An 18,026-nucleotide genomic window follows, 5' to 3' on the forward strand; every position below is an offset into this window, starting at 1 on the left:
AAAATATTGACACTTTGGGCCCAATTTGGACATTTTCAAATAGGGGTGTACTCACTTTTGTTGCCAGCGGTTTAGACATTAATGGCTGTGTGTTTAGTTATTTTGAGGGGACAGCAAATTACACTGTTATACAAGGTGAACACTCACTACTTTACATTGTATAATCAAATATTTACAAAAATGTGAAGGGTGTACTCACTTTTGTGAGATCCTGTATATATATATATTTTTTATTTTTTTTTCTTATATAGATACACCAAACATACCAAACGCGGCATTCTTCAAGATGTTGTTAAAATGTAGCAGGAAAAGAGTGGACTCATGCTCTATTTATGAAGCTTTTCCATTTATCTTTTACCCTTAAGAGTGCATCACATCATACACAATTTTGCATTTTATGACATCATAGCAAAAACTACTACTTTATAACTATATCAATTTAAGAATCATACTATAAATCTGACATAAATCTTGATATAAGTTATTGTTGTATTAAAACTTGTCTTTCCTTTCAGCCAGGAAGTTTGAAATCTTTCTCCCCAAATTCCAACATTGTGTTTCTTCAAAATCAGTGCTGCCATTTTTGGAACATGCTCAGAGCTTCGCAGTAACACTAAATCAAAAAGTGTCCAAGACTGCCTTTAGGATAGAGCTTTGAAATATGAAATTGTCATCAAGTTAAATAGCAATAGTCCTCCTGTGGTTTCACAGGGAGTCTTTTTTAGAACAAGAACAATTTGTATTTATATTTAGCCAATTATGGAAACTGCGTGAAGAGTCTTACTTTGGTTTTCTGATATTTCCGGCCACAGACATGGCAAAAGCGGCATCGGCGACAACACCAGTTTTCCCACTGTTCCTCATGGGGGCGCTCTGTCTCTCCCAAGCAGAAGAGATGGAAGGGTTCACAGCACACCTGACAGAAAACAAACTGAAGACAACAAGTCATTACAACACATTCCCATCACTTGCTGTCTGTGCCTTCACTAAATCTTCAAGTAAGACCTACCTCTACATTACCGCTGCTGGCACAAAGAAAGCACACCACCCGCGGGTTGATTGGCACAGAGGTGAGAATGCTGAGCCCACCCATCTCCCAAACATTCTCAATGTCATAGTCCTCCTTGAAATTTACTCTGATTCGATGCACTCCATCGCAGGGCGCTTTCTGCTTGGTGGTGCCCCCAGTCGAGGGAGTGCTCCGGGAGTTTAAAGTACTGAGGTCAGGTTTGGAGGGTATCTTTTTTTCCTGTAAAAAACCACCCTGCAGAGAGTGAGGTTGTAAAAGACAAATTTATAAAGATCTTAAATGGAAGAAAATACTACAAAACTGCCAGGAAGATCTGCTTACCTTCTCTTTTGGTTTAGGCTTGGATGGGTGCACACATCGAGTGTTCTGTTTCTTTAGTTTTGCTTCGGATGCTAAAAGAAAGGTAACGATCATTTAACAAAAATCTAGTGACTACAAGTTAAAGGTGCACTGACAACTTTTTTTTTTGTTCATTTCATTGTCTGATAGGATAGAGGTTTTGACTTGATACCTTTAGTGTGGATGCAGCATCAAGCAAAATCAAAAGCTTTCAGTTACCAATACCATTGTAGAAATACCTTATTCATAGGCATATTCGTGGGTGCATGATTAATTTGTTCCTCAAAAGCTCTGATAACAGGGGTATTACCTAGAGTAGTATTCAGCTGGTCATGTGTTTACAACATGGCGGCGCCCAGGAGGGTGCACCCAGCTCTATTTAGAATAAAACAGCTTTTTCTAGACCACTGATATGACTGGAGATGTCATCTCATGTAAATGTACATAATGTCTTTGTGCAAAAGTACATCATATATACAGTGCATCACTTGGCTCTTTTTTTTTTTTTTTTTTTTTTTTACCTGTGTCTGTGGCAGAGCTGGGTTGACTTTGTTGCTGAGACTTCTTGGATTCATTGGGCTGGGACTTCGCAAGGCTTTCCTTTTTTGCTGGCACTTGGCTTTGCTGCTGCAAGCATTGCTGGGAATGTGCTGGTGGGGACGATGGAGCATCATGCAGAGATGTTAATGAAGGACTGGGCTGCTGCTTCCGTTCTTTTCTGGAGGCTGAGCTGAAAGGGGCCTGAGAATGCTTGGGATCATCGGGACTAGAGAGAGTAGATTCCTTTGGGGAAGAGGTTGGTGAGGGCGGCGATGTTGGTTGTGACTGCTTTTGTTTGTCCTGTCCCTGCACAGGCGGTGGAGTTTCACTTTTCTTACGGGGAGTATCATCCTTTGAAGGAGGAGGGGCTGGTTTGGGACTTGCTTCAGAACACTGAGATTTGACATTGTGATGTGCATCCTTCTTTTCTGACAGTCTGTTCCTCTTCTTATCCTTTTTTCCTGTAGTTGATGCAAACGGAAAATTAATTGAAATACAGCAAAGTTGAGATACAGCAAACTTGTAAATGAGTATTATCAGAAAACGGACCTTTCGCCTCCTTCTGAAGAAACTTTGAAGGCATCCACTGCAAGTTTTGACACTTCCTTACTCTATAGCAAAACAAGCAAATACACGTTTAGAACTTTCAGACAATTATACAACATGTATTATACTATAATGTTTTAAATAATTGAAACAACAGTACGGTGCTACTGTATACTTATTATACACTCACTTGCAGCACTGCTTTTTAATATTGCGTCCCCCAAATTTAGGCTTATCCAGGCAGTTGGTGCAGACTCCACAGTCATTTGGGACCTGGCAGCCTGGACACTGCCCGCAGCGTCGAGAGCGCCGGCCTTTTCTGGGTGCAGCCTCCTGGACCATTTTCTGCCTTGTTACTGGCTTAATGGGAGGTGTGGGTGGCTCAGCCTCCTCTGACCCCGCCACTGATGATTTGTCTAAGAGCGCATCATTTACATGTGAACATATTATTGAATATTAATATGAATAATTATATTTACCCTACAAATCAAACGAGCTCGAATATGTTCTCTCACCATCATTTCCCATGGAAGACAAGATTTTTTCTCTTTCCTCCCATGGCAAGGCACTAAGGGTGGGCATGTCATCTGGGAATACAGCACGGTTGCGACCAAGAGCTACAGCTGCACGACGACACACGTGCTTAATGCGTGGACCACGAACTGATGTCTCAGAGGAGTCACTCTCCTGACCCTGCATAAGATAAACAAATGAAAATTGTACTTTGTAAATCTTAAAATTCCTCCCCTCTTAGAGTGAAGATCTAATACATTTTTAACAGGTCCAAATATGCAGCAAACCATCAGAAAACAAGACAATGTAGTGTTACGAGAGGGGCATACCTGCAATTTGGGCTGATCACCAGGTTGTAACTCCCTCTTCTCTATCTTACTGAGCTGAGCCTTTGCCTTTCTCAGCAGTCCTGCGACACACCTGTCTGTGACTGGCTGTATCCCAGCATCAGCTAACTTGGTGGCAGGGGTTTTTCCCATCTGCCCTGCCTGGGTAGGAGCATTCAACCTCTCCTTGTTCTTCTCCCTCTCTACTATCTCAGTTTCAATATTCTTCTCTGAAGGTCTACCTTTTTTGGGCAGACGACCCTTGGCTGACAAGGCCCCAACTGGTTGCTCGGCTGAGTAGCTCGGGGAGGCCTCCATACCAGAGTCAATCATAACAGACTTCTTACGACCAGGAGTTCTTTTTTGGGCGAGAGTTTCTTCAATGTCCCTCGCCTCAACTGTAAAAAGGCTGGATGTAGAATTGGGAGAAGCCTCTGATGGAAGGTTCTTCCCTCTTTTATCCCAATCCTTCCTTCCATCCCTTTTGTTTTCCTTTCCACGCTCTCTACTCTTTTCCGTCTCCCTGTCCTTGTCCTTTGGACCAGTGTCTCTAGAAGCAGAGGCACTCCGTTCCTTTCCTGCTTTTCCAGTACCCCCACCTGAAGCTTGAAAACTGGGGGTAAAAAGAGGAAAGAGCTGTGAAGATGAAGCAGAACTCCCACTCACACCAAGACTCCCAGCAGCTCGTTGCCCATCGGAAACCCCATGGCCCATAAGACCATTGGAGCCTGAGGAGAATCTGCTGAAAGCTTGAATTAAGGCACTGGCAGCAAGTGGACTGACTGCAACTCCAGGTAAAGGACTGGAATTACCGGTCATGCTTATGGGAACAGAACTGCTTAACAAGGGATGTTCAGAGGCAGTTTTCCCTGTCTGGACTCCTGACTGACTGCTCCTGGTAGTCATGGAATGTGAGGGTGACCTGGGTTGTCCACGGGGGATCTTCGACCCCTTCCTCTTTTTGTTTGACGTTGGTGAGAGCTGAAGAGGCGACAGAGAGCCAGGGCTGCTCCCTGAGGAGGATGGGAGCGTGACTGACTCAAAGATGCGGGAATGAGCCGCACTTGGAGTGAAAAGAGGGGGGCGCAATAGGGGGCTGCGCTTTTGGAGTGGTGTATCAAACCGTGATGAGGAATGCTGGTGGTGGTGATGATGATGATGCATGGGGGAGAAAAGCCTGGAACCTGCCCCAGCTGTACCACCTGGTGCAGGGAATCCTCCTGGTGTTACGCCACCTCCACCAGGCCCTGGAGGCACGAGTCCCACATCCTCTGCAGTGAGTGGTGGAGGACGAAAGTTGTCGAAAGTGGGCTTACGAATAAGGCCCTCTTTTGCATACTTGGCAGAGGAGAAGTACCTATTTTCAGCACATGACAAAGATTTCCAGCGAAAAGTGGGCTCCCGTAGTATAAAGCGCCTTTTGTCATGAGAGCTGGAGAGCATTGGAGGGGTGGGCAGGAAGGGGGCAATGGAATGTGGCATCATCCATGTAGAATGGGAATGATGCTCAGATGCACTGGATGAAGCTGCCTGGGGGGGCTGATGAGGGCCGAGAATAGAGGGTGGGGAGGAGGAGGAAGATGCTGTGGAAGAGGCTTGTTGAGATCCAGCCTGTGAAACAGATGATGACATCAATACCCCTGTGGCTGGACTGATGATGGCCTGTTTCCTTCCACTTATTAGGCTGCCCCTACTGCGTGCCACTAAGGCCCCCCTCCTGTGACTCTGACCTCTGCGACCCCGCCTGCTGCGTTCCAACAACACTACATGGTCTGGCTCGGATGGTGGGTGAGAGGTATGGTGCATGCTGGTCTCAGTCTCTCCCTGAGAGGCAGGGGAATTATCATGCTCTTCTGAGAGGGCCTGGGTGCCGTCAGAGGCCTGAGAATCACAAGAAGAGTCATCAAGGGTGGGGCTGCTGGAGCGAGATGATTCACCAGAGGAGAGCTGAGAAGAATGCTGTGAAACAGCGCTGGAGCCACAGGACGCCGCACTGCTACTAAAGCGCCCATTGCTAGTGCTGTTGTTGCAGCTGCTGTTAAGAAGACTAGCTGCAACGGCGGAGACACTGGGAATTGAGACAGGGGGTGGTGGGGAAGGGAGAGAGTTAACAGTGGGCCCCACCCCAGGTATGGAAGCAGTTCCACTTGTGACCGGAGCATTGGAAACAAGAGCAGGGGAGGATGAGGCTATGGTTTGTGGTGCTGAGGCAGATGCCACAGTGTCCAGTCGTGCAATTTTCATGTGTGGTGGTGGAGTGCTGAAACTGGCCTCATCCTCAATGAACCGTTTAGGAGTCTTGATGATGCGCAAGGACACGGTGCTCACAACAGGCATGATAAATTGCCTGATATTCGTTAGCTGCGTTCGCCTCTTGTGCCGCACACCATCAAGACCTGTAGCTCCCTGGGTGCCTATAGCTTCTTTTTCTAATAGTTTCTTCTTCTGAGCCCCCTTCTTTGCCCGCTGCAGCAGCTGCTTTGCAATAGTGGCATCAGTGCGTTTGGAGGGAGGCACAACACGCACAGGCTTGATATGTCGAGGGCTCTGACGTAACCCTAATGGTCTCCCAAGTTTAGTTGGGGTTACAGGGTAAAATGTTGGAGGGGATTCATGGGGATCTGGGCTAGTGCATTCATCAGCAGGATGAGAAGCCCTGAGCGTGAGACCATGTGAAGTGTGGGGACCCAAATCTTGTACCTGACGAACCCTGAAGGCCTTATTTTTTCCAGTCCCAGTTGCTACAGAGGACAACTCCTGGACAGAGAAGGCAATAGCAGCTTGAGCAGCAGCAGCCTCAGCTTTGAGGCGCTCCGCAGAAGGCGGCCTGCCCCGCCTCCGTCTTTGCACACCAGGAACTGGGACACCCTTCCTCACAATGGCCTTCAGCTTAGACTTAATTGGGCTCAGTTTGATGTCCTGCAGTTGTTTTAGTTTGGTCACTTTGGATTCCCGGCTGATTTTGTGAAGCTTGGCCTCAGATCCATGACGCTGCCCAGACCCTAGCAGAGTTTGCCTTTTCTCCTTGACTTCCTTCTCCACAATATCCTTGCGATGTGCAGGACTAGAGCTGCTCTCCTGTGCTGCATTCCTGCCATCGTCAGGCAGTGCATAGCCACTCTGTTGCCAGCTCCTTTGGCTGGTGGAAGCATGAGGGCGGCCTCTTCTTTTTTCTCCAGATCCAGGTGGCCTTCCTGGTGGTCGCTTTACCTTCTCTGAAGGAACTGTGTCAACAGGCAAAGGGGCGGTCTCAACATTAGCGCCAACCTTCTGTGCAGCCAGAGCCCTGGGAGGACGTCCTCTTGGCTTCTTTTCAGGTGTGATAGGACCTGACAGATAGAGAAATTAAGACCTGAGAAAATGGTGCTACATGCAAAGCTCTATTTTTATTTACACTCAAATGCAGTTTAATTACTGAGAAAATGAGCAAGCTAATTACAAAAGATGGGTTTTCTATTTTGTATTTAGATATTTCAGAGGATCAAGAGAGAATGTGTTAGAGATGTAAATGGTACTTTACCTACTGATGTCCTTCCTGGGCTATGTATTCTTCTGTTGTCACTGACTGTGCTAAAACCTCCAAATTCTTCCTAAAGAGAATAAAAATTTAGAAAGATTTACTAAAATCCTGGAAGATTGCTGTGGTGGAGTTAATGTTTGTGATTTAACAATAAGAATCTAAAAATAAATAAAAATAATAAAATAAGTCCCAGTGAAACCAAACTTGTTTGCTGACTCATATAGTTCCTTTGTTACATTTCCTGCTCATTATCAAGAAAAGGAGGCCACTCATAATGTTAGCGATTCTCATTCTGAAACCACCTACCTAAAAGTTGCTTATAGCTTTGGAGTAAATAACATATTCTTTCTTTACTATAGGACTGGGTATAAGCAACTACCTCAATTCATAATTCAATACACTGCAATGCATCACAATATCATAACTGGATTGCATTTAAAAAATTTTGCCGAAGATGCAAAGGATACCCAGCATGTCCGCAGAGCAAGTGCATCAGTGGGAACCGGTTTAACCTCTTGAGAAGGCTCTAACTGCAGTGAGAAATGCTGGTTTTAGAGTTTTTGTTTGTTTGAGTGCGTGTGTGTGTGGAGCAGTTCATGGTTATTCATTACACACAATGCATGTCCTGGACATAAACATGGGAGTGGATTAAATGTATGGAGAATGGAAACTTAAGCTGCCAAACATCTTTGCATAAGATAAAAATCCTCCAACCCCGTCATCTGAACCAATGTCAAAAGCGGAACCATGCAAGAGGCCAGCATGATCGAGACTGAACAGCTGCCATAGAAAATAATAGTTTTGAGATTTTAAACTACAACATACAGCTTGTTTTATATCTGTATGTATAGGGTCTTTTAAATGCAGTGATATGAATTGAACTGGTCCATTTTACCCAACTTTTAATTTGTCTGAGGTAAAAACAAATTTAATAAAAACAAATCTTTAAAAAAAAAAATCTAGTTTAACACACGTCAATTTCGTAGAAATGTAATCTTTTACAATTTGGTTTCATAATTTAAAAAAAACGAAAGTTTATAATATATTCCAACACATTTTTTTAAATAACTTAACAAATGTAATGTGGTGTAAACATCAAGTCAAACATATTCAAATACTTACCTTCCACCATGAATACCTGTGTACACAACTTAATATATCAAAAACACAATTGTTTCACTGCATATTTTTTTTTAATAAATAAAGAAAATTTTGCACTATTCATGCCAATATATTTTTATTATTATTATTATATATTTAGTTACATTTTTCATGTTAAAAATGTTTTCGTGTAATCTAAAAAAGACTGATAGAATGAGAAAAATATATTGTATTGGTAAAGTCCTATTTTGTCTATACGGAGTTTATGGATGCAAGCTAATTCGACAGAAAAGGCGTCAATTCCACATCCTGTTCATTTTCATTATCATTTTAATATCTTTATTACAAATCCACAAGCTCTGGGAACATATTTCATTAATTTGTTTAACCACCATCTGTCCAAAACAGCATCTGATGTAGCCATAACATGACCCTTATAATACAAATGCAATAATGCATTAGATATGATCCTCTCATCTGCACTAAAGGTATCAGGCTCAGTAACAGCATCCCTAATGAAAGAAGAGACAGTTCATCTGTACTGAATAATCCAGCAACTCATGAGTGCAAACAACACTCTATTTGTACCCTAAATTAAACTGTCAATTTACACTTGCACTTAAGTTCAGTATTAGTCTGGAGGCTACTAGACCAGTTGTCCAAAATGATAAACTTTAATGCTTCAAAGCACCAAATGAGTGTTTTACCTCAGACTTGAGAAAGTAAAACAAAACACATCAGTGTTGCCAACTGATGGCACCTCCTCCCGAGATGACCAGTCCTTCCCATTTCCACTCAAGTATCCTTTGCATCTGTTGTTGCTAGGCTGCATGACATCAGTGCTGATCTCACTGTCAGGACATCTGTTGCAATTGCCATCTCACCTGACAATTGCTCCACCACCGTCAATCAAACAGGCTAAGCTTTGTCGAAGTCCTATGATAGGAATTTATAAAGCTCCAAGCTTTTATGATAGCCTTGTGCTTATCTCACACCTGACGTAAGAGATACAGTGAGAAATACTGATTACATGAGCCATTTGGGCTCTCGTCTTCCTGAGCCAATTCTGTCATAACATTTTAGGCAAGCTGTAATTCCAAATCCATTTGTCATTTAAACGCTCAGTATCCCTTTAAGTCAGCCACGTTTCCCACATTTATCAGATTTTTCAATGGGTTTACAGTGAAGATGATTACTGCAATTACCATCTGCTCTGCAGCTAGGCATACTGCGTTTTATGTTGTGATAAAAATGTCTCAGTCATTGAAATGTCCTTTGTGTGAATTAAGCTGCACTTTGTGGACTGGGAGAAGGCACACACTCTAATCTTGTGTGAAAGGTCATGTTCCGCAAAGCATTTAAAAGGATGTTATGGGAGCACATCATTAGGGATTCCCTGTGGATTGCTTACAAATCAAACATTTGAACAGAGTGATCAAGTGATGTTTGTTTGTTTGATTGATTATATATTTGCAAGTGCAAAAGAAATACAGCAAAAGTATGTAAAATACATAAAAACCATAAAAGTAAAACAAATAACTCTAGCTAAGATTCTTTAACTGGATTTGTGATCAAAATTCTAAAAGTTTTCTGACATTGTACACAACAGGCCAACCGCAGAGCCATCTTGAAACAGTCAGAAAGGAGAGCCGTTTTAATCGATTTGAATGAAACAACTGCTAATCAGAGATCTGCGTATGAAAACCTATGCAGGAGGCGGCTTTCAGGCTTACGTCACGCGAGAGGCAGTTTGAACTCCCTCCTCAACAAGCTGGCCGGAAGCAAACATTTTTAGTAAAAAACTTTTTAAATATTGATTATTTCTTACAAACACCCATCATTTCACTTGACATCAATTAGACCACTGGAATCATATGGATTACTTTTATGATGGTTATTTATACTTTTTGGAGTTTCAAAACATTGGCACCCACTTACATTTTATAGAACTACAGAGCTGAAACATTTGTGTACTGATGAAATCAGTCAAACACATCTGGGTGGCATTAGGTAGTGTAAACTATGAGAGAATTTTCATTTTTGGGTGAAATATTCTGAACCCATCTCAAACGCCCCTCTTCACCATGATGGCAACCTCCAAAACTCCAACATTACAGAAGCTTTTCTAAATAAAGCATTAAACTAACAAGTCGCCCCCTTTAAATTCATCTTACACAAAGACATAACATAACACTTAACTTAAACATATACTCTCCCAGTCGAATGCCATGAAAAGCATGCTGTGTAACAGAAATCCCCTGCCATGGCAGTTAAATGGATAGTTCATCCAAAAATGAAAATTCTCTTATCATTTATTCACCCTCATGCCATCCCAGATGTATATGACGTTCTTCAGAAGTGATATAATAGGTGTTTGTGATAAACAAAACAATATTTAAATCCTGTTTTACTCTAAATCTCCACTTTAGCTTTCAGCTGTAGAAGTAAAACTAAACAGGGACCACATGTTACTTTAATGGTGCGCTCACATACAACACGAAGCGAGCATTTTGCACGGCAGGATTACACAAAGTCAATGCAAAGATGCCGGGCACGAATGAAGCGAATGGCGCGACTCAAACACTCAAAATCACATAATTCGTATGAGTTGACATTTTTCAACTAGAGCTAAAAATCTGCATGACGCGTTGTCGCGAAAGCCTATCAAGCATTGAGATTGTCTGGATGTCACTGACGTACTGACATAGTAGCAGAAGAAAAATCTGGAAATATTCATGAAAACAATTGTAACGGTGTGTGGGCCGGATGAAGAAGAAAAAAAGAAAAAAGAAACGCGTCGCTGGGAGGGAAGTGAGCAAGGAAGTTGGACTACCTGGTAAGTTCTGAAAATATGCGCATCTACTTGATTCCAGCTATTGGTTGACCTTTACTATGAACCAAGTCTTAGAAGCCCTCCTCCTGTCATTTCCGGAAGAGAAGGGGGAATACTCATGGTCAAACGCGTGAGACCAATGTGAAGAAATTCTTCACTTTGTATGTGAACACACCATAAGATGTGAAAATGAATGTGGAGATTGAGAAAAAAAATGACTTAAATATTGATCTGTTTCTCACCCATATTACATCACTTCTGAAGACAAGGATTTAACCACTGGAGTCATATGGATTACTTATAGCCTAGGTTTCCTTTATGTGACTTTTAGAGCTACAAAAGTTCTGATCACCATTATTTGCATTGTATGGACCTACAGGGCTTAGATATTCATCTAAAAATCTTTGTTTATATTCTGTTAAAGAAAGAAAGTGATACACATCTGGGATGGCATGAGGGTGAGTAAATGATGAGAGAATTGTAATTTTTGGGTGAACTATTCCTAAAAATTAGGGATTCCCCTATACATTTGTATTATAAGTTCCTGTAAATTTAAAGAGACAAGTTCATTAAACTAAATAAATAAAATACAATTCCAGTTTCTTAAAAGGTGCCGGTTTTTAGAAAGAGAATGTTCTAAATACTCATGAATGTCAATTTTAACTAATTTGTATGATTTAAATTGTACAAACTCAAAACAATGAATTACTTTAAACATTAGGGTTTACAGTGAACAAATATGTTTGACCATTTGCTTATCGTTTTCTACGTCTTTATACAAAAAAGGGGGTCTTTATTAGATTGAACAAGTACTTTCAAAATGTCACTCTGTACTACCTCTCAAAAGATGATTAATGTCTATGAGTTCCTTAAACAGCTATTGTGTTGATTTTCAAGCCTTAGGGGGGCGTTTCATTTCATATTCTTTATTTATAGCAGCATGTGGGGCAGTAGCTAAATTCCCTTCAGTCCAGTTTGTAGAACATATGCAATTGGAGACTGCACACATATAACAACAAAAAAAAAAAACATCTTACTAATAAATCACCATTCATCTTTAATTTCATCATGGAGACATATTTCTTACGAAAACCACTGAAGAACAAAATGAACTGGAACAAGAAATCATCACCACTGTCAGATGATCAGTGTTAACAGATCTTAATCAAAGGGATAATTCACCCAAAAATGACAATTCTGTCATAATTTATTCAACTTAATTTAGTTTCAAACCCATATTACTGACTTTTACAGAACACAAAATGAGATGTTCAGCAGTATATCAGCCACAGCCACCATTCACTTTCATTGCATCTTTTTTCATACAATAGAAGTTAATTGTGACTGATGATTTGGTTCTTTTGTGTTCCACAGAAGTCATATGCATTCCGTACAACTTGCGGGTAAGTATGGCAGAATATGTGCCCGTGATTCAGATAAGGCTGATATAATAGACACAATAATCAAAATAATGGTATATAGCTGGTGTTAGTTGCATTGTTTTTTCCTCCAGCCCTGTATGATGAAGACTTTGAGAAACGTTGACTTCATCGTAGCTCCACTGTTAAGCTGAAGGTGATAGAGTACTAGAAAGCTGCAAGCAGTGGAGCTCAAAGTCAGTGTGACACTATGAGTAGCTCTCAATGACAGCAACACCCTGCCTCAGGCATTCAACCACACACACACACACACACACACACACACACACACACACGGGGGAGGGAAGGGAAGTGTACAGAGCAACATTCTGATCATAAAGACATGGAGAGAAGATGCAGCATGATGAAAAGGCTCAGTGGTCGACAAGCACACATGAAAAGCTCATCTAAACAACCAACCCACACAATACAAGTTCTCTAACTAACAGCTCCACCGGAGCAACTCAATCAACACCCACGGCTGAGACGGAGGGGGAGCGCTGATACTGGGCTCGAGATAGTGACACTCAGCTTGGCCAAGGGGCCTGAGCACCTGCTGCCAGTGCAGGATGGGGGAGGAGGGACAGTGGAGAGTGTGACATAAAACATTGTTATTCTCCACTTCCTGTCCTCCCCCATCCTGCAACTTGCAAATTTGAGTCTTGCAAACCTCTTTTGCAGTAATAAGCGATAACATAAATTGGTGGTAAACAGGCCGATAACAAAAACATCCAAACAAATGAGTGGAGACCCAGCCATGAAAGATCGGAATCAAATCAACACGGCTATTTTTTTAAAATGTTTATGCCACCTCACGTTTCCTGTAAATAAAAAGACAAACAAACAGACAATTTGTTTACATTCACTTATCACATCCTGTTCTGAGCAGATGGTCACAAACCCAGGAAAGTTGCTCAACATGCCATCTACAGTTAGCTTAAGAAGTGAGCATAAACTGGCAAGCACACCGCACAACCTGGCAACCCTCCCTCCCCAGAACGATATATAATTGCACTACTGTGTGTGTGGTCGACAATACCAACACATATAGCCCTACAATAATAATAAGCCAATATATCTGCTAGGGGTGGGAGGAAGAAAAAACATTATTCTATTACAAATTGTGATTCTTGAGACAGATTAAAAAGTTGTCTATTGTCTATGTGATTACGCAGTTTTATGCTGCTTTTTACTTTTTAAAAAAAAAAAAAAAAAGAGTAAGCTAAAAGCACCAACTTAAGCTATTTTACTGTGTAGCTGCAAAATAAAGGGTATTTTGGTGTGGCTTGCTTCTGTTTCACAAATTTGTTCAGTTTCATTAATTGATTAGATCAGTGACCCCTTCTGGAGAGGCCAATATATGGTGACAAATGAGAGTCTTATGTGCAATAAGTGAGTCATTGAACCATTGGAGATGTTCACCAACTTTTTTTTCACTAAATTTTAGATGCCAAGTGACTTTACAGTGTTTAAACATTAGAAGAACAAAGCAGATGTGCTGTATCAGTTTTCTACAGAATTTAAACTGCTGAGCATGACTTGTATATGAAAAGACAACAGTAAAAGCCTAATAATAATAAGAGTTTCAATAATGTCCTTTCGTGATTGTAAAGTGCATTTCACATGAGGTTTCACGGTATACCACAGTATGAAAATTGACGGTTATCATACCATGTACGTTTGCTCATCTACAGTATTGAGAAAAATGCAACCACACGGAGAATCTCACATCCTTGTCTGCCTGTCAGACTCCTCAACTTTGCCCCCCCCCCCCATATCTGCTCCAGGGGCGCTGTTTCCCTGCGCTCAGACCCCAGCTTAGTTGGGATATGCGAAAACAACTGCATTTCATTGGCTCTGTACCTGTTCTCTGCACAATGACAATAAAGTTGAATCTTAATCTTTAATCTTAAACATTATGATTTTAGATTGATCAAATAAAGATATTACCATTACAGTATTTACCAGCGTTACATTGTCATAACAACGAAGTTGTAATATTGTTATATAACTTGACATAAGTTTAGTAAGCATACAATTTATCAAACTACAATCAAGTTAACACAATGTTAAGTTATGTTTATGCTTTTGAAACAGGACGTTGAAATCATGCTGTTGATTGAGATTAACTTATGGAATTCTTAGCTTAGCTGCTTATAACAAAGACTTTACATTTATGACCAAAGACAAAACCCAACAACTCATAGCAAAAGAAAGAAAAGTCTGGACATCTGACTGGAAAGAGAGAACTTAATGTGGTCACAAATAAGAAATAATTTAGGTTGTTTCAAAACCCAAAGCATAAAAAACAAAACATGAAAATGTTGGGGAACTCCAGTAATTTGAACCTTCCATTATTTAAGCCTCTCAAAACACATTCAGAAGGCATTAGGAGAAATTTCCCTTCATGTTATGCAGATTTAATGCTCTGATGTGCTTATGCACCCACATTCAAGACAGCCAAAAGGGTTTCTGAAACAACATGTTCCAACACCTCACACCCACGCTAACGGGGAGCCGTGGCTTTAAAGATAGAGGCCTGATAAAAACAAAGATGCGCCTCCTGTGAGGTGTAATGAGGGACATAAATTTACAGAGAATTGCTCTGCATGCTCAAGGGCTGCAGCTCCCCCAGACCAAAAAAGTGGGAGGTGAAACCCACTTCAGTCCGCCTACAAAAGCAGAATAAAGCCATGGATGGGATGGCCTGTGTCTAATTCCCTCCCAGCACTGTCCCAGGGGGAGGAGGGCTTGCTCTTCACCCCTTGATATCCACGTCTATGTTCTTTCAGCTGCATGAGCTTCTTAAAGGCTGGAATAAAAGCAGACACAAAGCATCCTGCTATGATCCTGCACACGCTGTCTAGGGCACAGGGCCCTCTCTAGATAAATAGGCCAAACACCTGCTGGACTTCTTCCCTCCTTATAGGCTGTGCCATTCATTAGAAACCAGTGGAGCAAAGCATTCATTTGCTGTATCCATTCAACTGCACTTTTGTATGAGGCCTTGATATTGATCCTCATTCTGCTTTCGCAAGCAGGGCTTTACTCTAGACATTAAAAGGCAAGCCAAATGGCGTCCCTCACAAAGGAACAGATGAATGGAGACTTAAACAGGACACCTCCTGAAAGTAACAGTTGTCTTGCAAACAGCCGCAGACTTTTATTTGCACTTCAGATTTTGGATGAAATCATACATGATTTAGAAGTTAAAAGTAAAAGCAAGTTCCCGTCTCTGGAGCAGCAAGAAATCACACAGACGCATTACCACTATGAAAACATTTTAAGCCATCCAAATAGGTTAATGAATTAGTCTAAAAAGCAGCCATCAGAAGTAAAATACTATTGGGACCCTGTGGGCCCGTGCGGTTGGATTTGGGTCTGATGGGAAGTAGTGTGCTTGTGCTTACGGAGCATGCTGCTGGCCTTAGGCTGCTCTGTGATCTCAGCAGGCTGTGATAAACCAGAACAATCCTACCCAGGCACAACATCCCAACTGAATGAATCTTACAATACTATGTCCGCAACTCGCATGAGCGGCAAGCTCCACTGGGACTTTAGCCGTCTCTCTGCAATTTATATTACTTTTTCAAAGAAAGGGTATGATTTGGTGTCAGAGTAGCACCACAGTTGAGTTTTGACAAATGAAAACGAGGCTGTGAGGTATAGATTTAGTCTCTTCAATGGGTTTTTTCTGTTTGGTTTACATAGAAAAAAAGTCAAGAAAATTAGATTTGACCTATACATCTATACTTCACAGTGCATCATGGGAATGAGCAATCACTCCCGGGATAATTTGTCCGTTGTTCTTTGATTCATTTATCTTTCTCTGCTGGAGCACGGGTAGTGTAGTTCTTCACCAGGAACTCCACTATTAAACACAATTTTTAAACAATGAAGAAGTTGAAATAACGCAGACTGATGGCTACAACAGAAGCATATACCCTCGATGAACAACCCCGGAGCTCATGATAGGGCTAACTTTAACCTTTTAAGATCGGATGGGGCCGCCATATTCATGTGAAATATTAATGAGTACAGTCTTGACCAACACAAAATAGGTATCATTTTAAAGCTTATAAGCTCTACTTTACAATGCATGTAGGCATTATAACCAAAACTAAACAAATGCTTTGAAATTTGCAGACAAATAAAAAGTGTTCCGTTCTGATCATTTAGAAATAATTTTGCATTGTACATATATGAATGTAATCCGCAAAAACATCAAATAGCCATGTGTCATATGTTGTTGGAAAGCTCTGGAAGAGTAGAATACAACCAGCCTTTGTTTTCCTCACAGACAAAAATACAGTGAGTAATAGCTTTGTATATGTCTATGACATACATGTTTCATGTGAACAGGTATTGCTCATATGCCGCATTTTCACAGATAACTTAACGAAAAATAAACAGAACATTAAATATCACATTACTTAAGAGTTGATTATCTTTCAAATAAACCCACACACATATTAGAATGCATAGATCATTATATAACTGTCACAAAGCACAGCATCTGGCTATCTGGCATCTTGCTATCAGGCTAAAAACACATTAGTTTTGTGGATCAGATGACGTCATCGGAAATGGAACCAATGCTAGGGCTGGGAATCGCAGAAAAATAAAAATCATCTCACAGTTTGCTGTGATTAATCGCAATTAATCGTATTTTTTACCCCAAGCTTGTAATCATCAATATTTAAACTTAGAACCACCTATTTAAATTAATCAGCACAAAGGAAGTATATTTTAAATTAAAAAAATTAATCGCATCTTATTAATGTTAAACAGACTCTCCTCAGAACTACAGAGTAGTCATTCCCATCAAATATATTACATGCAGCAACATTATAAACAACAAAGTGTTAAAGTGCAAGTTGGATATAAAACCATCAAGGTAATTAAAACGATTGGATCAGCTTAGAACTTAAGGCAATAGGCCAAAAGAAAGGCAATTTCTTCATATGCACCAACAATATCAAAAACAAAATGTCAAAGTGCAAGTTGAAATTTAAAACCATGTTGAAACACACACGCATGAACTCACGCGCACACACACACACACACACACGTTACTGCCGTCATGTTCCAAACACTGTCCGTCCCAAGTGATGATAACTTTTGCTCTACTCTCCAATCTTTGGCAACTTCCAAAAATGTTCAGCTCATGCCTCCGCAAAGTGGCACTCTGAGGTTTGACTCGCAGTAAGGGCAAACGAACGCAATCGCCACTCTCCTTCTATAAAGTGTGCTGTGACACCCAAGTAGATATCATTGCTCACCCTTGAGCAAACTCCACCCTTGTCCTTCTCTATCATGCCAGGATGCCTTGGCTCGGCACACGCACAACAGCTGCCGCAACAGGAAGTCATTAAAACTGAGGCTTTAGTCTTTGTGACTGAGGAAAAAAAAATAAAAAAGTACTACGTCAATTACGTTATTTGTTTTTAATGCATTAATCAATTCAAATTAATCGCAAAGATTAATGTGTTAATTCCCCCAGCCCTAATTATTACATATGCCACTAGGAGATGGTGACAATTACATGACAGACTCAATGATGACTCAAATGGCACAGAATGAGACTCGTTCTGTGAAATTTCATTAATAAAATTATGTCTGCATGCTTTGAAAAGAGAAAGCAAACCTTTAATCATTATTGTGTTTTTATGTGTTATTAGATCTTATGTACAATTATTAGGTTTTATTTGTTTGGAGAAGCACTTGGACACTTGGATACATTTTTGGAAACTAGAATAAATGTTTTTGTAATGCTATGACTTTTGATTGCTTTGTTGTATGAACACAAAATTTTACTCAGTTACAGGTGACAAGATTGTGAACAAAACAAAAGCAGTTT

At 40.9% G+C, this 18,026-nt stretch overlaps 1 protein-coding gene across 2 annotated transcripts in view; it reads right to left on the reverse strand.

Annotated features, from left to right (window-relative positions):
* Positions 1-18,026, reverse strand: part of kmt2a (lysine (K)-specific methyltransferase 2A) — a 47,784-nt gene that overhangs the window by 26,699 nt on the left and 3,059 nt on the right. The window contains exons 2-10 of one of the 2 annotated variants that reach the window (XM_052109721.1): positions 6,815-6,884; positions 3,298-6,623; positions 2,971-3,148; positions 2,646-2,871; positions 2,459-2,520; positions 1,891-2,370; positions 1,352-1,422; positions 1,010-1,249; positions 785-931 (exon numbers count right to left, since the gene is read on the reverse strand). In XM_052109721.1, the coding sequence (XP_051965681.1) occupies positions 785-931; positions 1,010-1,249; positions 1,352-1,422; positions 1,891-2,370; positions 2,459-2,520; positions 2,646-2,871; positions 2,971-3,148; positions 3,298-6,623; positions 6,815-6,884 (4,800 nt within the window). Of the gene's footprint in view, positions 1-784; positions 932-1,009; positions 1,265-1,351; positions 1,423-1,890; positions 2,371-2,458; positions 2,521-2,645; positions 2,872-2,970; positions 3,149-3,297; positions 6,624-6,814; positions 6,885-18,026 lie in introns of both variants that reach the window. The other variant, XM_052109720.1, reaches the window with a different exon arrangement.

Source organism: Xyrauchen texanus, chromosome 38 (genome assembly GCF_025860055.1).
Source record: "Xyrauchen texanus isolate HMW12.3.18 chromosome 38, RBS_HiC_50CHRs, whole genome shotgun sequence".
Taxonomy (NCBI): Eukaryota; Metazoa; Chordata; class Actinopteri; order Cypriniformes; family Catostomidae; genus Xyrauchen; species Xyrauchen texanus.